This window comes from Salvia miltiorrhiza, chromosome 8 (assembly GCF_028751815.1).
Source record: "Salvia miltiorrhiza cultivar Shanhuang (shh) chromosome 8, IMPLAD_Smil_shh, whole genome shotgun sequence".
NCBI lineage: Eukaryota > Viridiplantae > Streptophyta > Magnoliopsida > Lamiales > Lamiaceae > Salvia > Salvia miltiorrhiza.
Window position 1 is genome coordinate 54221230 of NC_080394.1, and position 27448 is coordinate 54248677.

At 33.6% G+C, this 27448-nt stretch overlaps 4 protein-coding genes across 4 annotated transcripts; 3 read left to right on the forward strand and 1 right to left on the reverse strand.

Annotated features, from left to right (window-relative positions):
* Window positions 1–7750: 7750 nt before the first annotated feature.
* LOC130999173 (tRNA-specific adenosine deaminase TAD1-like) lies at window positions 7751–11176 on the forward strand. The gene is made up of 10 exons (XM_057924674.1): window positions 7751–7980; window positions 8116–8236; window positions 8315–8505; window positions 8587–8691; window positions 8878–8991; window positions 9504–9670; window positions 9746–9822; window positions 9964–10083; window positions 10618–10705; window positions 10958–11176. The coding sequence occupies exons 1-10, from the start codon at window positions 7824–7826 to the stop codon at window positions 11060–11062; spliced, it is 1245 nt and encodes a 414-aa protein (XP_057780657.1). The 5' UTR covers window positions 7751–7823; the 3' UTR covers window positions 11063–11176.
* A 246-nt stretch (window positions 11177–11422) lies between these two features.
* On the forward strand, window positions 11423–20210 carry LOC130999172 (uncharacterized). Its single transcript, XM_057924673.1, has 8 exons — window positions 11423–11507; window positions 11652–11712; window positions 12639–12860; window positions 15800–16335; window positions 18619–18811; window positions 18895–18959; window positions 19382–19592; window positions 19664–20210. The coding sequence occupies exons 3-8, from the start codon at window positions 12675–12677 to the stop codon at window positions 20039–20041; spliced, it is 1569 nt and encodes a 522-aa protein (XP_057780656.1). The 5' UTR covers window positions 11423–11507; window positions 11652–11712; window positions 12639–12674; the 3' UTR covers window positions 20042–20210.
* A 2202-nt stretch (window positions 20211–22412) lies between these two features.
* Window positions 22413–24553, forward strand: LOC130999174 (uncharacterized). Its single transcript, XM_057924675.1, has 6 exons — window positions 22413–22683; window positions 22774–23300; window positions 23395–23587; window positions 23658–23722; window positions 23799–24009; window positions 24084–24553. Exons 1-6 carry the CDS (start codon window positions 22582–22584, stop codon window positions 24432–24434), a joined length of 1449 nt encoding a protein of 482 aa, XP_057780658.1. The 5' UTR covers window positions 22413–22581; the 3' UTR covers window positions 24435–24553.
* Window positions 24554–24679: 126 nt separating this feature from the next.
* Window positions 24680–26368, reverse strand: LOC130999175 (actin-depolymerizing factor 6-like). The gene is made up of 3 exons (XM_057924676.1): window positions 26197–26368; window positions 25190–25455; window positions 24680–25106 (listed from the first exon to the last, which is right to left on the reverse strand). The coding sequence occupies exons 1-3, from the start codon at window positions 26197–26199 to the stop codon at window positions 24956–24958; spliced, it is 420 nt and encodes a 139-aa protein (XP_057780659.1). The 5' UTR covers window positions 26200–26368; the 3' UTR covers window positions 24680–24955.
* Window positions 26369–27448: the final 1080 nt, after the last annotated feature.

Below are 27448 nucleotides of genomic sequence, written 5' to 3' on the forward strand. Positions count from 1 at the left end.
GCTGAGATGGCTATGGTTTGGGAGGCTCCAACATCACACAAAGCCAAGGTGACGGCGTGGAGATGTCTTAGAAATCGTTTGGCTACCTGTGACAACTTGAGAAAACGACAAATTCAAATTAGTTGGGAAGAGAGAGGATGCAATGCCTGCGTCGCTGGAGAGGAGTCGACGGAACATCTGTTTCTTCATTGCCCGAAAACTGCGGCGGTGTGGGACCAAATCTTCCAATGGTTACACATCAAAACGGCAAATCCTAGAGGTACTCTTCATCACTACACTTCCTTCATCTCTGCTGCCAAAAAGAAGAAAGGAAGAAGATTGCTAAATGCGTTATGGGTGGGAACGGTTTGGACGCTTTGGGAAAAAAGAAACGACAGTCGTTTTCAAGGAAAGATTTGGGATATTGAGAGACTTGTTTTACAGATCAAGGGTAGACTTTGGAGTTGGAATGAGGTTTATAAAGTTTTGGAGTTGAGAATCTCTTTCACCATGTGGTGCTCAAAGGGTTTCAATCTTTCTTTCTTGTTTTGATTGGCATCTCTTGTGCCTTGCTTTTTATCTCAATAAAAATTTAATTTTACTGATCAAAAAAAAAAAATGAGAACAAACATGTATTTATATATAGGATTGTTGCCAGAAAATACATATAGTTTGTCAATTTTTTGGTTTATAACATGATCTTATAATTTGACCAGAAAATACATCAACTTTTAATTTAATCGCAATTATAACATGACTTTATAGTCTGACCATAAAATACATCAAGTTTCAATTTATTCTCAATTATAACATGATGTTGTAATTAATTTAATATAATAATATCAAAGTTTAAAATTAAATATTTTTAATTTTCTTTTCATCTCACAATACACTATATATATATATATACATATATAGTATTTGATAAATATACATCTATATATAAATAATATATAATATTATTTACTTTTTAACATAGTTTCTATTATATATGTACCTAAATTATTTATTGGTCCTAATATTTTATAATTTCATAATTTAAATAAATAAATACTTATTATATATGTAATATATTAATAGAATATTAAAATCAAATATATATATATATATGCATTTGTGTGTTGAATATATATATATATATATATATATATATAATGAAATAATTATTATAGAATAATTAACCATCTAACTTAATTTTTATAAAAATTAATAAATCAATTAACAATATTTTATACATAACAATTTAATATGGATACAATAAATATTAATACATCTATGATGAAAAATAATCTAAATAAGGTCATGTTATAAACCAAAATATTGACAAACTATATGTATTTTTCGGCAATAACCCCTTATATATATACTGCAAACAAATAAAAGTATTTTAATAAGGTTAGCAGCGAAAATAGTCGTTGAATTTTAATCTATTTACATAAGAACCTCTATTATTGTAAAATAAAACAAAATAAATAGTCCACAAAATGACATAATCCTTCAGTTGGTATAACTGTATAAGTAGTCAAAGATAAATAAGTTTTTGGCACCATCTTGTAAATTACAAACATAATTGATTTTGCTTTAAATAGATGAATTGACCAAAAAAATTATTTATATAGTCGGTGGAGCTCTTTATTTATTGATTTAATTAATTGCATAGTCAAAGATAAATAAGTTTTTGGCACCATCTTGTAAATTATAATATTATTTTGGATATGGGCCAACACGATTATACGATACACTCAGGCGTACTCAAGATTGTGTGAAATTACAAACATAATTGATTTTGCTTTATAAATAGATGAATTGACCAAAAAAATTATTTATATAGTTGGTGGAGCTCTTTATTTATTGATTTAATTAACTGATGGGGTTAGTGGGAAACGGGCATAATTTAGGCTTTAGTAATTAGCCAGGCTGTGTATCAAACTTTTGAGATGGGGGCCTAATTCCTAATCATTGACTACTGGTCTTTGCATAAATTCTTTAATTTGCCCACCGTTATCATATTATGAAACCTACTATTATTGGGAATATTATCTCACACACACACACATCTCACTATCTTCTTAATCATTAATTATCAATACCATCACTATCTCCTAAACATGAAAAGTAAACCAAAAGTACTCGAATTCTATGCCTATAGGGGGCCGCTCCAATGAGACCCCCTAATTTTAGTGAAATCTAGGGCACGATCTGGTGAGTTTATTTTATCAATCCTATGACTGATATTGTATTTGGAGGGTGATTTCTTTTCGCAGGGTTCGAATCCTGGAGGGAGCTTTAAATTTTGTTATTCATCAGTATATACTGCATTGTTCATCAGTATATACGGCCATGTTCATCAGTATATATGTCTTATTCATTACGAATTTTTTAAATTTTATTTTTCATCAGTATATACATCTTGTTCATTAGATATACGTTTTGTTCATTAGTATTATATATCTTATTCATTGTACTCATGTTACACGAAAAATAGGGGGTCTCACTGGAGCGCGCCCCTATATATATATATATATATATATATATATATATTATTTTGTTTACATATAGTGAATCCGCAAACACAACTATACATATGGATGACCCATAATAATAATAATAATAATAATAATAATAATAATAATAATAATAATAATAAAGGATTTTGACAAATAAAATCACTAATTATTTTAAAATTATAATTTTAACGTGACTTTTGAAGTGTGATGGATTAAATCACTATATTTTTAATTTTCATTATATTCGTGTTACGGCATCGTTTGCAATAAATTTCCTGAATATTAAAAATTAGGGTGCACATACATGACACATGATACAATCCATAATTTGAAGAAATTTTCAATTGAAATATTTGAACGAAACGACGTCGTTTAGACCTCACAAAACCGATGTCGTCTTTACTAATCCACGTAAACTTGAATAACACTCATGCGACCGAACATGGGATAAAATTGCAAAAATTTAAAAGATGATAATTTAATTGGCCATGTTTCAAAATCACGTTAAAATTGCAATTTCGAAATAGTTCGTAATTTTATTTATCAATACCCCTAATAATAATAATTTGTATCTATACAATAATATTTTTTTACGATCACCATATATTAAACAAAGATCAATTATCCAAATTAGTATCCAAATTGGCTTCTAACAAACTCATGAGAACTTAATTTAGTTTGTTATTTTCCTCTATATAATTAAGGTCTAACAAAATTAGTATAGTATTTTTTTCATGCACGAAAAAAACTCGCAGCTACGTAAAAATGAAATCTATACTATATTAAAACAGCAGTTTTCAATTAGAAATTGATTTCAAATCAATTTCAATGGCAATTTTGTAAATAAAAGATAATTGAAGGTTATATGCAAAAAAAAAAATCTGGAGAAAAACGTGTATACAAATTAAAAACTGATTTTAACATCACGTTCATTATTTGAAATAATTATTGAGTAAATATCTAATATAAATATAAAATAGTTTTTAAATTAATGATCGAACGGAAATGTCCGACATCATTAATATTGCAAATTAATTTACCAAATTTATTGGAATGTTGAATTCCAAAAAAGATGAGCCGTTTGAGCTATGATTAATTTATTACGGACCTATCTATCTTTACTATTATTAAGAAAGCAATTTTTAATTTTTAATTGATTTTAAATTAATTTTAAAATTAAATAATAATTTTGTAGTTTTAATAAAATTGGAGGTTTATTTATGAACTATATTTTTTTAATCTTTTTTTCTTTATATTCTTATTTTTTTTTTGTTGTACGTATTTATTTCTAAAATTGTGAAATTTGACTAATTATAAAATATTTAATATGCATATCAAATTAAAGATCACAATAAAAACTTTTAAAATTTAAAAGTTATATTTATTTAAAGACTAAAATTCTAAAAAATTCTCTCCGTTCTCATCTTTTTTTAATAAATCTATGTTTTAATTATTTTTTATTTTCATTTTCTTTTTTTAACTTTTTTTTTGTATTTTCATAAAATTAAATTTTATAATTGTAAATTCTTCTTTATTTTTTTATTATTCAATTCAAATATATTCAGTTAAAATTAATTTTTTATTATATTTATAAATATGATAATTGAGTTGATATCAATTTTATATAAATATAAAATTATAAAATTGTTTCCCGTGCGTTGCACGGGGTGCAAATCCTAGTTATAATAAAATATAGGAATACTTCATTTGTAAAGGAAAAAGTTATAACTCGGTCTGCTTTTTTCTCATAAGTTAGGCCAACGTGTTCCTCTTTCGGGTGTCACACCAAAATAATAGTAGCTGAAATAATCATATGCAACCATATATATTATACACCAACACCATCCCCACATTTTTATTATTTTAATTTATCGTACCCAATCATGCCGATATTTTTCACAATATATTTATTATTCGAGATTATATATTGACGAGTTTTTTATGATCTATATATATATTTTTTATTTCACTAGCGTAAGTTATGTTTACGGACAATATTATCCTTATACACGTAACATTGAGGCTGCGTTTACTTTGATGAATAAATTTATCAATGAAAATGGATGAATAACAAAAATTTATGCTTTTAAATATCTTTTTTTTTTCAATATTTGACACAAAAACATTTTTCCTTCTTTATTTTCACTTCAATGATGAATAATATTATCCTTCCATCGTTGGAAAAGAAAAATGACATTTAAAGGCATAAATTTTTGTTATCCATCATTTTTTTATGGATAAATTTATCCATCAAAGTAAACGCAGCCTAAAGGGCAATTTATCTTCAAAAATGCTAACTTTGGTCGGCTTTGCAATTAGAGCATGTCTCCTAGGTTGCGTGTTGGAATTGTGTTAAAAATGAAAGTGGGGATTTTTGTCCCACATTGGTTTTGCTATCAAAGTAGGTGGAGACCCTTAGGCTATTTAAGGAGTTCCAAGGTCTTTGATACAATTGCACCAATCACTACCTTTAGTCTTGTGATTACTTCTAGTTTGAAATTCCTTGCTCTTTGTTTTAGAGGGGTGAGAGGTTTTCAAAGGCTTGTAAGAGTGTAGTGGTTGTGAGTCGAGAGGGTGAGAAATACTGTGTGATTGTAGAAATTTATCATATAGTAATTTTTCAGTGTGTCGTGGTTTTTTCTCCGGATTTGGAGTTTCCACGTTAAATTCTTGTGTTGTTAAATTGTGTCTATTTTTATTCTTATTTCTTGCTTCTACCAAGTTTGGATGGGGAACTGATTTCCCAACAATTGGTATCAGAGCCTGGCTGAGGTCTCTTGATATTCCAAGTATGCTCTGTGGTTGCAGCATTGTCTGATCTTCCACATCAGAAAGGATTTCTTGAGAAAGATCCGGGCGGGGTGTCTCTTGCGAGACGGCTGTTCATTTTGGTGGAGAAGCGGTACGTCAAGTCAACTTCAAGTCCAAATGAAGTTCGACGTGGAGAAATTCGATGGAATAATAAATTTTGGCTTGTGGCAAGTGCAAGTCAAGGATGTGCTGATACAATCTGGGTTACACAAGGCCCTGAAAGGACGTCCGGGTGCAGTCAAAAAGCCTGGTGCAGATGATGACGCAAACAACAAGTCCGGTATGAGTGATGAAGATTGGGAGGATCTGGATCTGAAGGCGGCAAGCACAATTCGTCTCTGCTTGGCCAAGAATGTACTTGCAAATGTACATGGGATTTCGAGTGCGAAGGAGCTTTGGGAAAAGCTGGAAGCTCTGTACCAAGCAAAAGGCATCTCGAATCGGTTGTATTTGAAGGAACAATTTCATACCTTACGGATGGATGAAGGTGTGAAGATTTCAGATCACTTGAGTATTCTCAATGGCATTATCTCTGAACTGGAGAGTATTGGAGCAAAAATTGAAGATGAGGATAAGGCGTTGAGACTCATCTTGTCTCTTCCACGTTCCTATGAACACATGAAGCCAATATTAGTTTATGGGAAGGAAACTCTGGTCTTTGCTGAAGTCACGGGCAAACTTCTTTTGGAAGAAAGAAGGCTGATGAGTGAAGGACGTACTTCATCGGAAAATTCAGCAATGGTGGCCTTTAGCAGAGGGAGAAAGAAAGACTCCAAGGGCGTTGTTTGTTGGAGGTGCGGAAAACCCGGCCATACGAAGCGAAACTGTCCAGGTGGAGCTTGTCGAGGTGGAGCGGATTCGGCAGAAAGCTCCGAACAAGCAGCTAACATCGTGTTTGATGATGTCCTTTGAGGACATGAATATCCTTATGGCATGTCCAATGGCCATGATAGAGGATGTGACGATGTTAGTTGGACCACATGTGCATGGTTTTTTGGCATGGATGCAGGTGTGTGGTGAAAAGTATGTCGATGGCTGATGACTTCTAGGAGGGCCAAAAGCTAGAAGGTTGCACCAAAAATTTCAGCAAGGTTTTTCGACATGTGCCGAAGTAAAATTCTTAGAATGGTTTATTCTAAGTGTTCTACTCATTTGGTGGAGTAGGTTTATTCTCTTTTGAGGATGATGGTTCTTTGTGATAAGAATCATAATTGTCGGTGAAGACAATGGTGTTTTTTCTTTCATTTTTAACAAGGTGGAGATTGTTGGAATTGTGTTAAAAATGAAAGTGGGGATTTTTGTCCCACATTGGTTTTGCTATCAAAGTAGGTGGAGACCCTTAGGCTATTTAAGGAGTTCCAAGGTCTTTGATACAATTGCACCAATCACTACCTTTAGTCTTGTGATTACTTCTAGTTTGAAATTCCTTGCTCTTTGTTTTAGAGGGGTGAGAGGTTTTCAAAGGCTTGTAAGAGTGTAGTGGTTGTGAGTCGAGAGGGTGAGAAATACTGTGTGATTGTAGAAATTTATCATATAGTAATTTTTCAGTGTGTCGTGGTTTTTTCTCCGGATTTGGAGTTTCCACGTTAAATTCTTGTGTTGTTAAATTGTGTCTATTTTTATTCTTATTTCTTGCTTCTACCAAGTTTGGATGGGGAACTGATTTCCCAACATTGCGTTCATGACTCATGAGAAAAGAAGACATAAGAAAAATGTGGAAAAAATTTTATAACACTATTTTTTTACTCCGTATTTAATAGTTTATAAAAAGAAAAATATGAAAAAATATTATTATATCACTATCTAATGATAATATTATCATAAATTGGCGTGAAAATGAGCTGCTTCATTTTTTTTCATGTTTTATTTTTTTTAAAGAACAACATTCGAGGAGGTGAGGGGTTAGGAAGACCCCAACCTAAAGATAAATCATCAACCAATGTCACATACAATACGCTGTCCAAAAGCGACAACACCTAGCAGAAACAACAAGGAGAAACAGAAAATAGATCGAACAAAAACATAAAGAGACGTGACCCAAAAATAGCTACATCCAGAAGACAAATGAAACGAAATTAGATTATATAAAACATGTGAGAATAGTGAAACAATTGTGAAAATATATATTTTCCAAACCGTTTCCATGAAAATAAAAAATGCACCTTCAAAATATAGCACTTGCTATAATCATCTAAATTTGTCAAATGTGAGATTTTGATTCCCACTATGATAGCCAAATATACTAGGAATTCAACCAAAAAAATATAATTTGAATGATTGTGTTGTAGAAAAGAAAAAAAAAATCAATTAGTAGACAATAGACATGGAGAGAAAATATATTCAATTGTTTCAGTTTAATATTGGGCCTTGGAAAAGCTATTTGGGCTTAGTTTGGTGTAATTATTATCATTGGATCAATTTTCGAGCCCATTTAAAGCCCGCCTTTATTTAGCGGTTAAAAAGCAAACCCAAAACGGCGTCGTATGAAATTTGGCATTCCCGCTCAGAAACTCGACACCGGCGACGATGACGTCAACGCCGGAGAACACCGCGGAGAAGCCATGGGCAGAGAAGGTTTCAGAAGCAGTGAATTCGATGTACGATTCTCTCCCCAAGAAAGGGAAGCCTCAAGGCCGCGAAGTCACCGTTTTAGCCGCTTTTATCCTCTCTAATCCTTCGCAAGGTTAGTGAATTCAGAATTTTCCGCAGTAAATTGATGATTTCCGAATTTAATTTGTTGATAATGACTCTGGATATTGCTCGTTTGTTATTGTTATAAGTGGCTGGTGTTTCTCGTTTGTATGTATTGTGTGTGAAGAATTGCGAGTGGTGGCGCTGGGTACGGGGACGAAGTGTCTGGGGAGATCGCGGTGGAGTTCGCGCGGCGATGTCGTGAACGATTCGCACGCTGAAGTAATCGCCAGGCGATCTCTTCTTCGGTTCGGATTTTCAGTTTCTAATATGATTGCTATCTTGATTATTGACTCAAACCTAATATATCCTCTTCTATTTTCTAGATATTTCTATACAGAGATTGATTGCATGGCCAAAAAGTATAGGAAGCTTAGCCATGAAAATGGGAGCGCCGTTTTGCCGAATGATGACATGATTGACGCAGTTTTCCAGCTGAGGTCGGATAAACCCGAGCGCGCAAAATTTGAATTGAGACGTGGCTGGCAATTGCATCTGTATGTATCACAATTACCATGTAGGTATTAGGTGCTTAGGTGTATGTATTTTGTAAAAAATGATTAATGGACTTGATATACGATCCATTCTTTTGCAACAGGTGGCGACGCATCACTCAATTCTCAGATGTTCACTTCTCTAAGTAGCGATTCTCCGGTGAAGCCGAATGATGAATGTCTCCCTTTGCAAGATTCTCTACAGAATGGTAATTTTAGTTTTTTTTTTTTTTCGTTCGTGCTGGTGGTTGGGTTGGGTGGTATGGCCGTGGCTGCTATTATTACGTGTTTTTGAGAATGATTGGCCACACACATTTACATTCTGGTCCTTGTTTTCTTCTTTTGAGGCACTTGACTTGGATCATTGGAGTGTAATCCCAAAGATTTGTCTTCAGGTGCTTCCTTTCAAGTACCTGGTACAGTTCACAGGAAGCCTGGTCGAGGAGATACGACTTTGTCTGTAAGCTGCTCTGACAAGATTGCTCGCTGGAATGTTGTGGGAGTTCAAGGTTTTTGCTTGTCTTATGATGAATTTGTTAGGTTTGCAGAGGCCAACTGTATGTTGGCTTGCTGTTTATGTGATGCATCATAGGTCCTTGATGCATCATAGATCCTTCCTGGCAACTAGCTAAACCTGTAAAAAGAATAAAGAACTTTTGCCATTGGTTTAATCTCTAACTATTGGTTAGTAAGAGCTAGAAATTAAATAGCAAATCCCCTATATGAGTTTTCCTCATACGAGTAAAGCCTGAAAGTTGTCAAATGTGGTTATTCATGAACTGCCTCCAAAATTCCTGGTACTAAATCAACAACTAGGCAAATTGTCCGTAGTTTAGTGCCTCTGTTTAGAGTTATATATATATTTTTTTCTTCTAGTCTGGTCAGGAAATGGAGTTGTCAGTTGGTAGTTTTATATGGCATACGTTGTGAAGATACATTTTTCAAAATTGGAAGCTGTCTTGCTAATTGTGTGAAAAAAAATTATTGCGATTGTCTGGTTGAAATCTTTCTTTCTACACAGGAGCTCTGCTTACCTGCTTCTTGGAACCAATTTATATATCCTCTATAACTCTGGCGCAATCGCAATTCGCCTCTGCAAATATTGTTGCAGACCATCTAAGAAGATCTTTATATGAGAGGATCATTTCATTGTCAAACACACTGACAGAACCTTTTAAAGCGAATAAGGTCACTGCATTATTTTTCCTTTTGGCCATATGAGAGTCGGATACAACTCAACTTTATTTTATTCGTATCTTACAGCCACACTTTCATGTAGCTCCAGTGCCACCCAAGGAATTTCAACATTGTGAGACTGCTCTTGAAACCTTAACTTGCGGGTGGGCTTTTTTTTTTTTTTTTTTTTTTTTTGCGCAGATGCTGGTGGGCTTTTTAAGAATAGTGAATCTGATATTGAATTTGAGAACTATCTTAACTCTTGCTATGTCTGATCTCTGAAATTGGATTCTCCTTGATTGAAGGTATTCAATATGCTGGAATAGATCTGGCTTGCATGAAGTCATTCTTGGAACAACTGGCAGAAAGCAGGGAACCTCTGCGAAAGGTGCAATGTTTCCATCTACACAGGCATCTTTATGCAAGTAAGAATCGTTAAAGAGGGTTATCAATAAAAATTTAGCACACTTGACTCTTAGTATTGAAAATAAGGACGAATTCTTAAATAGTGTGTAAGAAATGATTGGTTTGGCTTCCTTTGTCACTTGCAAGTATTGTAAGTTGTAACTTTAGAATTTCTCATTTGTTTTGCTACTTATTCTACAGTTTCTGTTTCCCGGATTAAATAGGACAACAAACGATGTAGTCAATATTCTTAATGAACTTGGGGCAATGTGAATCTCATATATGGGCAGGTTACAGCAACTCCTTCCACCAAGGATACCACTATATGTGCTGCATAAACATTTAAACAACCTGTCACCATACGCAAATAGATATTTCAAAGTGAATTCTGCAAACATGGGATTGCTTGGCCATACTGAACCGCTGTTAGAACTGCAGGACTTCTGTTTCTTCTAAAACAGCAAATTACTAGAAGAACTTCTAAGTGACCATGCTTAATCTTTTAACTAATTGAATAAAGCTATTTTTAACTTTACCTAATCCTTTGTTCTTAGGAAGCGATTGTTGGAGCTTTTTGTATCACTCAAGCAAGATGACCCATCACAGTGCCGCACCACGGAACTCACTTATCGAGAACTCAAGGTACATTAGTGTACACGTCGTCAGTTCTCAGCATGTCTTTATAAAGTTCCTACACTAGGCAACCAATTGCATCATATTATATAGATCCAACCACATAGTTTATGCGCAACTTTGGGTGTAGTTTTCAAGATCTAATGAAATATGAAGCATTTTCTAGCAGTTGAGTCCTGTAATATATTCTTTATAAAACGTGTCTTATTGAATCTATTGAGATTGAGGAGATGACTGAAGCACATGGATTCTCTATTGCAGGACTGTGCTGAAGAATATAGTGCAGCATCAAAGGCCCTAAAAGCTAGCCCACATTTTAGAAACTGGATTGTGAAACCCCAAAATTTTGAGTCCTTCTCTTGCTAGAGGCGTTATAACAAGGAGCAAGGTGTTGCAACTGATGCATGGTCGTTGTTTACTGTTATTGACAATGACAATATTGTTTTTATTATATTAATATTAATATTAATGTTCCGTCAACCCATTTTGCAACTGCAACCTATTTCCCTCTTCTATGTAAATTTCCTATGGTAATATGTGTTTTATTAAAAGTTTAATACTTGTTATGAAACTAAGTGGCTATGCAGTATGCTATGGTCAAGGAAAAGGATTTCCTTACTTTGGTGCTTCGTTTCACCAATAAATGGTATTCACATTTGGCTTGAGGTTCGTCATTCTTATGTGCAAGTAGTTTTTTCTGACATGCTGTGTTTCATTTCAGAAATAATCAAATGTTAGTTGGAGTTTATGCTGAGAAATTATGTCTCTCTCACTGCTTTTGCTTGGAGCATGCTCCATATTCTTACTATATGTATTTTCCCTTACCTTACTAGTTGTTTGTTTTCAACTAAACATTCCTTTCTCTGATTATATACATACATGCATGCGTCTAAATTAATGTATATTCAAACTTACGTTGTACTACTCATCTTTTTTATACTTTCTCTCTGCTCAGTAGTTCGTTGACGGAAAATCAGTGAGGAAATGGCCATCATGTGTTGGTATCACGTTTCCAGGTAATCTAATCCATTCTTCTTGCTTGCTTTCTACAGCATGAGTTTTCATATGTTTTGAGATGAAGCAATTGTAGTCAACCCCAGTAATTGTGGGCTTAATCACATGTTTAATTCTCAGTGTCACACTTTTCACTTGCTTCACTTCCACTTTATTGCCTCTTCATGCTACCCAAGCTGTTAAGAAAATTACGATCCTTCACGAGAAACTCTTAGTTCCAAATTTTACTCTGCTCAATTTTATGGTGCTGTAAATTCCTTTTCTTGCAGAGTATATTGTAAGTAACTGATCTTAAATCTTGTGAAGTTTGCTTGTTATATAAACAACCGTTGACTGTTAGGGTCATTTTTTAGATTGACCTATTTATAAATATAGTGTTTCTTGATATTTTATTTTTAATTATGAACTAAACTATTAAAAGAAACCCTTCATGTTTATTTGTAGTTATTAGCTGATATCTTCATTTGTTGTAGGGTGATAGACTGCAATTTGTTTAATAGGAAAAATATCTAGTAATTATAATACCAAAGGTCATTTACAATTTATTACTATTCTAAAGCTAGATTCATTATTATAATATCCCCTTCTTAACAAATAACCCATTTTTCTTTCCTCGGCCTATGTACAAGCCATGATATAAGGAGAGTCAATTGACGTCCACCATCAACCAATGGGAGATCAACGTGAATAGCCCTCTAGAGAGAGGAAACACATTTACTTTCTCATTACTATCCTTTTTATCAATTTTCAACCCATAGATAATAATTCTACAAAATCAAGTCTTCTTTTTGCAAAGAATTATTCATATTCCTCTGTTTTAGAATTTAGAGCAGAAACCTCTTTCTCTCCCCCTCACAACTCTCTCTCTCCACATACAAACACTATTCAAGAATCTTGATGGATTAGTTTTGTTTACATGTATAAGCAGTAATCACAAGGTGTGTTGGCAGAAGTGAGGGAAAACATGAAGGGGCATGAGGAGAAGTTGATGAAAGTATTTTGGCTAAGGCCTGCTTTCAAGAGACATTCTGCGAGGTCGCCCTCGTGGAGATCGTTCAACAACGCAGTTTGTTCATCGTATGCACTTCTCCTGTTCTTCTTCTTCCTCCTCGTCGTTGCCGTGCTCGTTTTCACCGGCCAGGTCGATCTCGTAAGTGTTCTAGAAACTTCTCATCAATGCATGAACCTTTAGTTAATTATTTTGTGCTTGATTCAAAAATTTCAAAGTATGTGTTGTTTTAGGATTCATTTTGGGGTTTCTGGGGAAAAGATGAATCATTATTGTTATTTCATCCTAATAAGCCAACATGAATTATTTCTTCCCTTCATTCAAAATATGGAAAAAAGAATTTATCTCAATGGAATCAATTCGTCTTGCACCATCAATCTGTTGTTCTCTCTCTGTATGAGTATTTTCTTCGCATACTAAAATTTGTTAGCCTCAGAGAATTAGTGGACTTAAATTAAGTGAACAATTTCGACATTGAAAAAAGGATTTGCTATTTTAATTAATGGGATAGATTAAATTACTCGCTCCCATGTTGAAATATTGGTGACTTGCTCATCTAGGGCAAATCAACACACTCCCTTCATTAAATTTACATTTAATTTCGAGATCAGGATTTCGAGAAATATATATTTCAAGTATTAATTCGAGGATGTTGTGCGTGTACACCGAAAATAACATGAAATTAGTCAACATTTATTAATGGTTACTACCTAACTCATAACTAGCCTCTATATTTGGCAGCCTACATGAACTAATCCACACTGTTGACCAGTGATAACTAATGAAATCTTCGAGTTTTAACTAATTACGGTTGGGTAGATTTCCTAAATAACGTTTACGAGAGATTTTCTGTCCTTTGAATTAGGTATAAATTTTGAACAATAAATCTATGCAGCCACATTGTGGCCACCCACACACTAATATAATAAGAATAATTTTGATTTATTTAATTTATTTTTTTAAATAAAAATAGGATTTAGTTATTTTATTATATTCTCTATATTATACTTATTTTTTTAATTTTTTTTTTTGCATTTTTTATTTTTAATTTATTTTTTAATAAAAATAAAAAGTTACCAAAAAATTGCAAAAAAATTACTATAATGTAGAGAATATGATAAAATGACTAAATCTTATTTTTATTTTAAAAAATATGTTAAATAAATTAAATTATTTTCTACTTAAGTAAATTGTGGGCAGCCACAATGCGGCTGTTTAGCATTACTCAATTTTGAAAGCACTCTCTCTCTCTATATATTTTTACTCAATTTTGAAAGCACTCTCTCTCTCTATATTTTTATTTTTATTTGTTATTTATGCATAATTGTATCAGGATGAGATACAATGACGCATAATTTTATGTGTGTCACTATGTTCCATTTATATATTTATTATTTTAATAATTTTTTTTATAAAAATAAAATTTATTACTAACACTATATATGAATTTAAATTATACTATGAATTTATTATTTTTTTTAAAGAATTAAATTTTTAAAATTATACTATGAATTTATTATTTTTTTAAAAAATTAAATTTTTAAAATTATACTATATCATAATTTTGAATTCATCAACCTATTATTAGTTAATAAAAACGAAATTAAATGATAAAAAATAATTATATACCTTAATTAGATGCAAGGTTGTACTTATGTCTACAGGTCCCAATCGAGAATTTTAAAATAGTCCTCTATAATATACTCCTTCCGTCCCACGAATCTTGACAAATATTTTTTTTAGGTCGTTCCATGAATCTTGACACATTTCTAAATAGAGTACTAACAATTAGCTAAAGAATAAGAGTTCTTAATTATCTTTCTCTCTTATACTTTATCACTTTATTACCTTCTCTCCTACTTTATCACCTCCACTCTCCTATTTTATTACTTTTATACTTTATTACCTACACACTTAAAACACTAATCTACAACTCTTTAATTCTCGTACCGAAACCAAACGTATCAAGATTTGTGGGACGGAGAGAGTAACATTTTTTTGACAATATCAATATAATATTTGATATTTAACAAAACAAAAAAAATCACCAATTTTTATGAATTGTAAGAAAAATAATAAAATATTGATATATCGTATCAAAGTAATCGCTCCAAAACAAACAAGGTTTCTTATTTTTAAACAAATGCATTAAGTCTTAGAGGCAAAAGTCTATTATTTTTATTTAATTCATTTTCCATTTCTTTAGCTTGATCCGTAGTAGTACGATGAAAGCCATATGAGATTAATTAATGTAAAAATATAATAGTAGTATATATATATATATATATATAGGAAATGGCTACTGTAAAAACACTTCTTAAAACAAAAATAAAAACGTTTTTCAATGTACGAATTTTATGTAGAACACGTATGAATTCATTCAACATGATTACGAATTATGAAAATTAAATTTTTGCTACCTTTGAGATTCGAACTCAAGACCACGAAATTCATCTAACAGGGATACGAATCAATCGTAGATCTTGATGATTTAAGGGCTGAAAATTATTTATATTTTATATTTTAAGAAGTGTTTTTATTTTAGCTCTCCCCTATATATATATGTGCACATTAAAAAAATAGGCCTCTCAAAATTTGGGGCTTCATGCAATGGCTTGACTTGTGTCTATACTTAGTTACGATCCTAATTAAATGGAATGAACCATAATTAATAATCATAAAATTAATTAAAGTATACAAAATTAAAATTGAAGACAAAATATATAAGAAAATAAATATAATTGAAAGTGAAATATAAAGTGGGACATTCAGTGTATATATTGGATCTATGGTACCAGTACCACTATCACTTTTGTTTATTTCGTAAATTACGAGACAACCTTTAAATTTTGTTACAAAAATAAATAAATTAATCTTTGTAATTTCTGTGTTTTACAAATTTTATTATTTTAACAATAAATTTAAAAGTTGTGGTGTGAACAAATAAATGAATAAAAAGTTGGTATTATTGTTCTAAAAAAAAGTTGGTATTATTATATACTACAATTAATCCTAAAAAAGCTTTGTATTGAGAAATGCTGTTATTGATTTCACTAACCAATTAAAACTAAATCTGGAAGGGAAACTATGTGAGAAACTCTTACCTAAGGACTTCTATAATCAGCACTGGAAAATTCGAAAATACCCTCGACTGTGCCACGTGGAACCACACCAAGTCCTGCCCGAGAAACTACCCGATCCCGGTCAGGCGCGAGCCGTCGGCAAATCCGGCGGCGACCTGCCCGGAATATTTCCGATGGATCCACGAGGACCTCCGGCACTGGAAACGCACCGGAGTGACGAAGGAGATGGTGGAGAAAGCGCGGGCGACGGCGCATTTCCGCCTCACCATCCTCGACGGGAAGGTCTACGTGGAGAATTTCCGGCAGTCGATCCAGACGCGGGCTCTGTTCACGGTGTGGGGGATCGCGCAGCTGATCCGGACGTACCCGGGGAGATTGCCGGATCTCGAGCTGATGTTCGACTGCGACGACCGCCCCGTCGTGGAGGCGAATCGCTTCCGGCTGCCGGATTCCGCGCCGCCGCCGCTGTTCCGCTACTGCTCAGATTGGCGCAGCTTGGATATCGTCTTCCCCGACTGGTCGTTTTGGGGCTGGTAATGTTTCTTCTTCTCTTTGTTTGTTGGTTTATTTTGAAAGATAAAACGGAAAAAATAAAAAAGAGGCGCGAAACTGCAAATAGTTTGATGCATAAAATAAAAGGAAAAATTCTAATAGAATATGATTAGGAATTATAATAATTAAAAAAAAATTAAAATACAGTTAAGCTTGAGTTTACTCTTATGTTTGGAATATCAGTATATTGATAAAAGAGTTAATTACCGAATTTCCATCTAATTCTAATTTTGTATATTCATTTTGATGTGATAATTATCAAACTATTGATTTAATTTGATTTTGCTACCAATCAAGATTCCGGCCAAATTTTCTACTGATAATTGCTAGCCAAATGATCGACCTGACATAGTCCTTCTCGCGTGACAATCGATTGACATAAAATAAGTTAATTATTCGACTAACCATCATGTTAGCAGAAAGGTCGTCTGAAATCTTGATTGGTAACAAAATCAGACTAAGTAAATGATTAACAATTAACATGTCAAATTTTAAAGTTTGTATGCAAAATTAGAATTGAATGAAAATTCAATAATTTATGCACAACTAACCCTTTCATAAAATGAAAATATGAAGAGAATTAAGGTAAGGCTAAACAACATGGTATTTTATGAAGATGGTAATAGATAATAAGGTGAGCATTGGTGTAAGAGGTGTTTATTTTGAACTTGTTTGATCGTCATATTTTTTAAGGGTGTGTTTGGTTATTTGTGATAATATTGGTTTGAGATTATTCAAATTAAGTGGGCTCAAGATTATCCCAAATAAATTTTGATGAGGGTAAGACTCATAAGCCATGACTAATTTTACGTGGTGTTGTCTCGAGATTAAGTAATAGGCTGAGTCCATCTAACCAAATACTCCCTCCGTCCCATTACAAATGTCTCATTACTTATTGGTACGAAGATTAAGAAATGTGTGAAAAATAGATAAAATGAATTGGTGAAAATTATTTAAAGGGTTAATTTGTTTTAAATCCACAAACTTTACGCATTTTTTGGTTTTTCCCAAAACAAATAAAAATGTGTTCTAAATACACAAACTTTCACACATTTTGGAATTTCCCACGAAAGTCAATTCAGATAAAATTGAATCTGTCTTAGAATCGAATTTTGTTGTTGTGTAATATCTTGAAGGTTTAATTTGGTACAATTTATTTCACAATAATTAAAATATCCAAGTTTTATACTCCCTCCGTCCATGAAAGAACTTCCTAGGAGGGAGTGACACGAGTTTTAATAAAATGTTGTATAGTGTATTGAGAGTGGAGAAAACGTTGTAAAGTGTATTGGGAATTGTGAAAAAGTATTAATAATTTATTGTGTTGTTTTAATTAAGGGTAAATATCATTTCAAACCCCAAACTATTTTCGCACTATCAATTATATCCTGAACTATTGAAAATAATTTTTTAAACCTTGAACTATTAATTTTGTATCAATTGTACCCTCTATCCATTTGTCATCCTTTTAATTTTTAATAAGTAATGCATATAATCACATCGTTCTATATAATATAGGTCAAAAAAAGAATGATTCTAAATACATTGTGGTATCCGGTGAGCCACGTCAAAATTTTGAAGCTAAAAAATTGAACGAATGGTACAATTGATACAAAATTAATAGTTCAAGGTTTAAAAAATTATTTTCGATAGTTCAGGATATAATTAATAGTGCGAAAATAGTTTGAGGTTTAAAGTGATATTTACCCTTTAATTAATGTTATTTGAGTGGTGGGAATTGTCTTAGAAGGGGAGTATTTTTTAAGTGGTGGGGTATTGTCCCAAAATAGGAAAAAGTAGGAAGTTCTTTCGTGAACGTCCCGAAATAGAAAAATAGGAAGTTCTTTCGTGGACGGAGGGAGTAGTATATAACATCGTATATATCTTCTACGTCAGCAAAATTCAGCATCACGCTAGATTCAATTTTGTCTGAATTGACTTTTATGGGAAAATCAAAAAATTATGAAAGTTCATGTATTTAGAACAAACTTTTATTTATTTTGGGAAAACCCAAAAATTGTATAAAGTTTATGTATTTAAAACAAATTAACCCTTATTTAAATATTAAGTATAGAGAGAGAATATATTGCCAAAAATGGAATGAGACATCCCATTATAGAAAATGAGACATTTGTAATGGGACCGAGGGTGTTAGAAGACTAAAGTTATCTAATAATATCAATCCGAACACCATCTAAATACTCAATCATCTACTTTATCAATCTACTCTATTTCTCTAAGTAAACGTCTCGTAAATTGTGTAGGGCGGAGACGAATATAAAGCCATGGAGAAGTGTGTTGAAGGACATAAAAGAAGGAAACAAGAAGATAAAATGGGAGGATAGAGAGCCCTATGCATATTGGAAGGGAAACCCCAGTGTTTGCCCATGGAGGGCTGACCTCATGAAATGCAATGCAACTCCTCAGACTGATTGGAACACTCGCCTTTATGTTCAGGTATTTCTTCCTCATTCATACCTCATCAAATGCAATCCAACTTTTTTCTCTACACCTACTCTTAATTCTTCCTTGCATTTCAGGACTGGATTAGAGAGTCCCATCAAGGCTACAAACAATCAAATCTTGGAAACCAGTGCACCCACAGGTTACAAATTTTGCCAATAAATGAATCTTGCTTTTCCTTTCTGCAATGAGCTTATTCAAGAATCAATCAGTTACAAGTTTTGGCATAAATGAATCTTGCTTTTCCTTTCTGCAATGAGCTTAGCTTATTCAAGAATCAATCAGTTACAAATTTTGCTATACATGGATCTTGCTTTTCCTTCTTGCAATGAGCTTATTCAAGAATCAATCAGTTACAAATTTTGCCATTGAATCTTGCTTTTCCTTTCTGCAATGAGCTTAGCTTATTCAAGAATCAATCAGTTAAAAATTTGGCCATAAATGGATCTTGTTTTTCCTTCTTGCAATGAGCTTAGCTTATTCAAGAATCAATGAGTTACAAATTTTGCCATAATTGGATCTTGTTTTTCCTTCTTGCAATGAGCTAATTCAAGAATCAACCAGGTACAAGATCTACATAGAAGGATGGGCGTGGTCAGTGAGCGAGAAGTATATCTTCGCCTGCGACTCCCCGGTCCTGCTCATGACGCTGCGTTGGTATGATTTCTTCATTAGAGGCATGGTCCCTCAGCACCATTACTGGCCCGTGAGGGACGACGACAAATGCAAGTCTCTCAAATTCGCAGTCGATTGGGGGAACCATCACACAGGAAAGGTACAAGTAGACCACATTAATTTCCTTCTTGCAGTGTGTGTCATCAAGTCCTAAATATTCTTGATTGTTAGGCCAAGTCCATTGGTGAAGCCGGGAGTCGGTTCATCCACGAGGATCTGAAGATGGAGTACGTCTACGACTACATGTTCCACCTTCTCAACGAGTACGGGAAGCTGATGAAGTACACGCCCTCTGTTCCTGCTCGTGCAGTGGAGCTCTGCCCGGAGTCCGTGGCCTGCTCTGCTCGAGGCATTTGGAGGGAGTTCATGGAGGAATCCATGGAGAAAGGGCCGAGTGATACGGATCCGTGCACGTTGCAGCCGCCCTACGAGCCTCAGGAAATCCGAGCCTTCAACGATGGGAAGATCAAGAGGACTAAGCAAGTGGAGGCGTGGGAGAATCAGTTTTGGGACAGCCAGAATAAGAAGAAGCAATCTTTAAAAATGTAGCAGCTGCTGCCCTTTGTTAAATTTATTTTTTTTCTTTCTAAAGTTGTTGAATAACATCATAGTTTTGAGCGTTTTTGTAAATGAGGGTGTCATGATTCAGACTTCATAATGTGATTCTTGACATTGATGTTGCTGAAAATGATATCAAAATTGCATATTGCAACTGTAATACCAATTGTGGTTGATATTGAAGCTTTATGTAGAGAACTAAAGATCATGAATTTGAATCCTTACTAATCTATATATAATGTAGAAACAATCCACCCGGATGGCCATAATGAGGAATGAAAATCAATTTTTAGCCCCTAATCTTAAAACATCAAATTATGGCCATTAATTAGGCAGTATACCTAATATACCCTTTTTACTTGCCGGACACCTAGGTCCCAGCGGTCGTGGTGGAGAAAAGCGTGCGGGCACTGAATGGCTCGGCCGCTGGGGACTTTGAGCTCTCGCGGGGTGCTCGTGGGTAGGGATGTCAATCGGGCCAACCCACTCGGTTTCGGGCCAACCCATTCGGTTCGGGCTAGTCGGTTTTTTTTATTTTTCGGGCTAAAATTTTTCGACCCTAACCCTAACCCACTCGGTTTCGGGCTAGCCCGTTCGGGCCTACAAATTTACGATTTTTTTATATGTACAATTTTTTTGTATGGATAATCATATTATTGTAATTAAAATATGTCGTGCTTTTTAAATCAAAACATTTCGCCGATATAAAAATTAGTGTTATTTTAATGTAAATTTACATAATATCTAATTTTAACTTTGTTTCCGATAAAAATTGTATATAGATATAACATAAATTACTATCTTCCTTTGACTTTTATATCATAAATATTTATTATTAATCGTTAGAAAAAATCAAAACATATTATACAAGCATCAAAATGTTATTATCAAATTAAAAAGTAAAGTATTAAAGTTTAGAAATCAATTATTAAGAAAGTGTTCGGTTAATCGGGCCAACCCACTCGGTTTTCGGGCCAACCCTATCGGGCTCGGGCCATTCGGGCTAAATTTTTTTCGGGCTAAAAATTTTCGACCCTAACCCACCTTTTTTATCGGTCTATTCGGGTCGACCCATCGATTTCGGGTTTTTTTGACATCCCTACTCGTGGGTGAATAGCGTGGCCGCTGGGTGATTGCGCGGCCGCTGGAAGCTTATGGGTGAGTTGCGCGCTCGCGGGGAAAAGCCAGCGCCCGCTGCACGTATGACACTTATGACACTAATAGTGCCTTGGTTTTATTTTGGATTTTCGTTGGCACTAATATTGCCATAAGTGCCAAAAAGACTATTTTAAACACTTTCCCGTAGGGTTTAGATGTTCTATTTAGGGTTTTTTGTTTGGTTGTTTGTTTCATGTGCTTCATCTTCTTCACATCATGATTTCTTGATTCTATTGCTATTGTTTATGTATTTGTGTTGCACGTATGACACTTATAGCACTAATAGTGCCATAAGTGCCAAGAGGACAATTTTACTTGATTTTATTCTGAATTTTCATTGGCACTTATGACACTATTAATGCCATAAGTGTCAAAAGGACCATTTTACTTGGTACTTATGGCACTATTAGTGCTATAAGTGTCAAAAGGACCAAGTAAAATCTTGTCACTTATGGCACTAATAGCTATTAGTGCCATAAGTGCATAATCCAACCTGGCACGCGACCCGCGTGCCTAATTTTACCCGGTCCGCCTAATTAAGGATAAAAATGTTCGAAATCGTTAAAAATGACTAAATTTTATGTTTTTTCAATTAGTAGCCATAAATGTATTTTATGATTCATTTTGCCTACTTCAAAATTTCGTTGTATAATGTATATATATATAAGCTAAACCAATTACCCAAAAAATTCCTACCAATAAACTTCATCAATATCATTATTAATAATAATGATTAACTTAATTATTTATTTGTTTATGTAGATATTTACATATTTCTTTATTTTAAAGGCAATCGATTTAAATATAAAACTAGCACACATCTTATTATATTACATTTTAATTATAATATATACGTGTGGGTATATATGAAAATGAGGTAGTCAAATTAGATGTGTCTAATTTTAATACTTTGCGTAATTAAATTAATTTACTTATATATATATATATATATATATATAATATTTTATAATAGATCCCGAAACAAATGGTGTGTTTGAAATCAAATATCCTAATCAATCTCATAGAATGCACCAGGTGAACTAAGTGGTGTGTTTGAATTAACTCTTGCATTTTATTCATCAAACAAATCTACAATAGAATTATAGAATATATACTTTATAAAAAAAGAAATTGAATAAACTCTAACAACCACAGCCACAACTTTAATTAGAATTGGTAAAACACTAAACAACAACCACTTCTTGTGATTAGGCAATGATTATCACTAAGTGTGTGTTTTAGGTGATCAGGAACAAGTCAAACACTGCTAAAACACTCTTAACAACTATTGCACACAAACACATCTAATCTGATGCTGGTTTTAGATCAAATATTGATCAAAACAAACAATTTTTTTCTGGATCATCAAGAATATGATAGACAGGCAACAACAGCCTAGGAGGGCTCAATCCACTGCTGTATTCTTTCTTGCAATCCTCATCATCATTGGCTTGATCACTCAATGGCTTGATGTTGTAAGCTCTTTTTTGTTTTTTAATATGTGCAGTAGTGTAATATGATGATGATCATCAATCACACTTTGGTTTTGGCCCCTTTTTTTCCAGTCAATAATCAGAGGATCACTGCTGAAGAAATTTCATATCCAAGATTCATCCTATATATATTCAGAAGAATTTGATTGCTCTCTCAACTGCTCAAACATATCATCACCTCTAAAAAATGATAACATAGAGAGCTCATCAGCTGAGGCATGTCCAGACTACTTCAAGTGGATCCATGAAGATCTAAGGCCATGGAAGGAAACCGGGATCTCAATGGAGATGGTCGAGGAGGCCAAGAATGTCGCGCATATTAGGATCATTGTAGTGAATGGGAGACTATACACATTGAGCTACAAGAAAGTCTTTCAGACCAGAGATGTTCTGACCATATGGGGGATCTTGCAGCTTCTTAGGCTGTACCCGGGCAGGCTGCCGGACTTGGACCTAATGCTCGAGTGTGGGGACAGGCCCGTGATCAAGAAACGCGACTATGGAGGCCTAGAAGCTTCCCCCCCTCCTCCATTGTTTCACTACTGTGGAGATGAGTTGAGCCATGACATTGTCTTTCCTGATTGGTCCTTCTGGGGTTGGTAAATCTTTCTGTTTCTTCAATTTAGCATCAAATATCAATAGAAAAAGATGATTTAATCTCATTTCACTTCATTTCATTTCTCAACTTTGCAGGCCAGAGCTGAATATCAAGCCATGGCAGGTGCTGAAGCAGGAGATTCAAGAAGGCAACAGACGAATCGAGTGGAGGGATAGAGAGCCTTACGCTTACTGGAAAGGGAACACGAGGGTGGGAGCTGCACGTCGCGACTTGGCAAAATGCAATGCCTCTGATCAAGATGACTGGAAAGCTAGGATCTTTGAAATGGTATGAGGAAAACTTCTTTTGCATTTTATAGTATTTGTAGTTTATTTAACTCATGCTTTCAAAATTGTAGGACTGGAATGAAGAGAAGAGGCAAGGCTTCAAGAATTCTGATATGGCAAATCAGTGTAATTACAGGTATAAATATAATACATTTGCAAATTTTAGATCACATATTTTTTCTAGATGTAAATTTGGAGTTGATGTAAGGCAGATACAAGATTTATGTTGAAGGAGTTAGCTGGTCTGTTAGCCAGAAGTATATCTTAGCTTGTGACTCCATGGCTTTGATCATAAAACCTCGTTTCTACGATTTCTTCACGAGGAGCCTGCTGCCCTCAATCCATTACTGGCCTATCAACACCAACAGCAAGTGTGAGTCAATCAAATTTGCAGTTGAATGGGGCAACAGATACACAGACAAGGTGATTGAAAAGATGTGGAAAAAAGTTGGGAGTTATCGATGTTTTTTTAACTTGATGGTTGTCGTTGGTAGCAGGCTCAGGAGATTGGAAGGGCAGGAAGCAACTTTGTTCAAGAAAATCTTAAAATGGATTATGTTTATGATTACTCTTTCCACCTACTAAATGAGTATGCAAAGCTTTTGAGATACAAGCCGACTGTCCCTCAAGGGGCCGTTGAGACGTGCTCAGAGGCATTGGTGTGCTCTGTTAGAGGACAGAAGAAGAGATACAGACTACATTCCATGGTCAAGAGCTCGTCCGGTTCACCTCCGTGCCATCTGCCTCCCTCGTTCGAGCCAGAGGATGTTCGCGCTTTCATTGAGAGAAAAGAGAATCTCACAAACCAGGTTGTCTTGTGGGAAAGAAGTGAAACTCACAGCAACTGAAGGAGGAGAGTATTTTGATTTAGGACTATTACAACTACTTGAAAATTATATATATAAAAAATTCAGACTCCTTTTCTGTGTAATGTTTTAGTATAATGCAATGTTACTCTTTTATGACAGATGTTTCATGGTTTTCATATGCATATGATTTTGAAGGAACTGAAAAATCAAAACTTGGAATAAAAGGCCCTTTTTGAATTTTGATGATCATAAACTTTTTTTTAAGAAAGTTCTAAGTAAATCTCTGTAGAAAATCATTGTTTATATCAGATAAAAAGGGGGTAGCCACAGAAAAGATGCAGCTAATACATTAATAAACACTCTTGTAAGAAAACCACAACAAACATAAACCAAAACTGGAAAAGAAAACAGACAGATGGTTTTATCCCTCTAGTTCCAAAATACTACTAAATAACTAAGCCCTGTTCAGATGTAGTCGAAAGAGCCGCCCTAAAACTCGAACATTTTATAAGGAAGTGATGATGAGACGCGAGCCAGAGGATGCTTGGTGCAACGCGTCTTCAATAAGCCCGGGCCTTGAGGATATCCCAGCTCATCTCACTAGGATCAGTTGCTTGCAACTCAACCTGAATCCCATCTAACTCTCTCTTGAACCTGTCTTTGGAGCTTGCATACAACATCTTAGTCCTCACCTTTGCAACATCTGGTGACCTACAATATTTCAAGAAAATATTTTCTTTTCATTTAAAAATAAAGTAGGAAAAAAAGAGAGAAACATGGTAAGTAAACCAAACCATGCAATGAAGAAGATCTTGCTCTTGTGGCAGTTTTCATCTGTTGTGAAGTCATAGTCGAAGACAGCATAGCGACAGTCGTCAGAAGGCAAGCTCTTGCAGAAATCCTCGTAGGATTCGCCCTGGCTTCCGACCTTGTCTACCACCACTTGTTGGAGGCCATCATCAATCTTGAAGGTCAGGTATCTGTGGTTTCTTCTGGCTTTTAGCTCCAAGAATGTCAGCTTGCATTCGTCGTGCACAGCAATTCCCGAGGCTGAGTTCGCCTGCAAATGCACCACAACAATGGTGTGACAGTTTCATCTCTGACTTAGAATGTTGAAAAGATATCAGACCTCTTCTTCATAGGATGTGTGTGGTGCAAGATTTCATGCATATGGATTTGCCATCTCTGAATTTTGCAAGTTTTGATAAAATATTTTGATCTATCAAATCATCTTGTTTATCTTTGAAACATAGCACTACATGTAAACACACACCATAATGATAGAAACACAACCACACAACTACAAAATGTGATAAAAAAAGTTACTAATTTGACAGTTTACATGATATGTCATCTCAATAATCAAGAATCATTATATGTCTGAATTTTGTAAGTTTTTGATCTATCAAATAATCTTATTTATCTTTGAAACATAACACTAAATGTAAACACACACCATAATGATAGAAACACAACCACACAACTACAAAATGTGATAAAAAGTTATTAATTTGACAGTTTACATGATGTGTCATTTCAAGAATCAAGAATCATGATATGTCTGAATTTTGTAAGTTTTGATCAAAATTTTGATCTATTAAATGGTCCCATTTATCTTTGAAACATAACACTAAAAGTAAACACACACCAAAATGATAGAAACACAACAACACAATACAAAATGTGATAAAAAGATATTAATTTGACAGTTTACATGATGTGTAATTTCAAGAATCAAGATCTATATATATGGATGCAAATAAGAATAGAAAGTGAAGATGAAGATGAACAAGAAACATACCATGTTGTGTCTCTGTCTAACGAGAGAAAGGGACTTCAAAATATGAAAAATGGAGATGGAAGTGATCAAATGGGAAATAGAGAGAGATGAATAGATAATGCAAAATGATCCTTGTTTTTTGGTTAAAGAAGTTGACGAAATATTCAAAAGATGGGGAGATTTTTGAGGTGTGTTTTTAGGAAAACTACAGGCACATATCTCATCTTGCCTTTTTTTAGGATCATCATTAATCACATCCAACAATTTTATTTTATTTTTATTTTTTTCCAACAACTTCAAAAAATTTAATTATGAATGCTATTTGTGCGATTTATCAAATATAGTCTCTTTTTATTAAAAAAAAAAAACATTAAAGAATTATAAGGGATACTGTGGCTAGTTTTATAGAGGTTCCTTTTTTTTTTAATTGAATTAATTATTATTCAAGATTTGTTTAATGATGAAGTGAAAAATCTGTGCTTTTCTAAGTAAGAGATAACTCGTGATTTTCTTCCACTTAACGCTCCAACAAAATCTATAATATACCTTTTTTCTTTGGGCTGGACTTGCATGCGGGCATCCGCATGGGATGCGGCCGGGTCGACCCGCGCCCCAGCCCTCACCCGGATCCGTGCCCTTGACCCGCGCCCATTTGATTTGTCCTCCCAAATTATTACATTTGCTTATAGTAAATGTTACTTTTAATAAGCATAACATATACATTTATTCGCACAAATATATACTTCTGTAAATATAAGAATTTATCTTCATTTAATATAAAGTATTATATTTTTTAAATCCTAAATCCTATAAATTAAACCCTAAACACTGTAAACTAAACCCTAAAACCTGAACACTAAACTCTAATATGAGTATTTACTTTTAATAAGCATAAGATATACATTTTATTGCACAAATGTATACTTATGGTAATATAAATATTTACCTTCATTCAATATAAAGCATTATACATATCAATAATTACTTTTTCTTACGATAATAATTATTTGATCAAATAATAATAATATTATTTATGTTTATTAAAAGTAATCATTGATATATAATAAAAAGTAATAATTGATATGGAGAAGTGTAATGTTTCAAAAATATTATATTTATTGTAATTATTGTTGTCTAAAAAGTAATTATTGTTATAAAGATTACTTTTATTCACATCAATAATTACTTTTATTTACAAAGATTATTACTTAAGTAACTAACTAAAAATAAACATTCGTATGAATAAAAATAAACATTGTTGTGAAGAAATGTA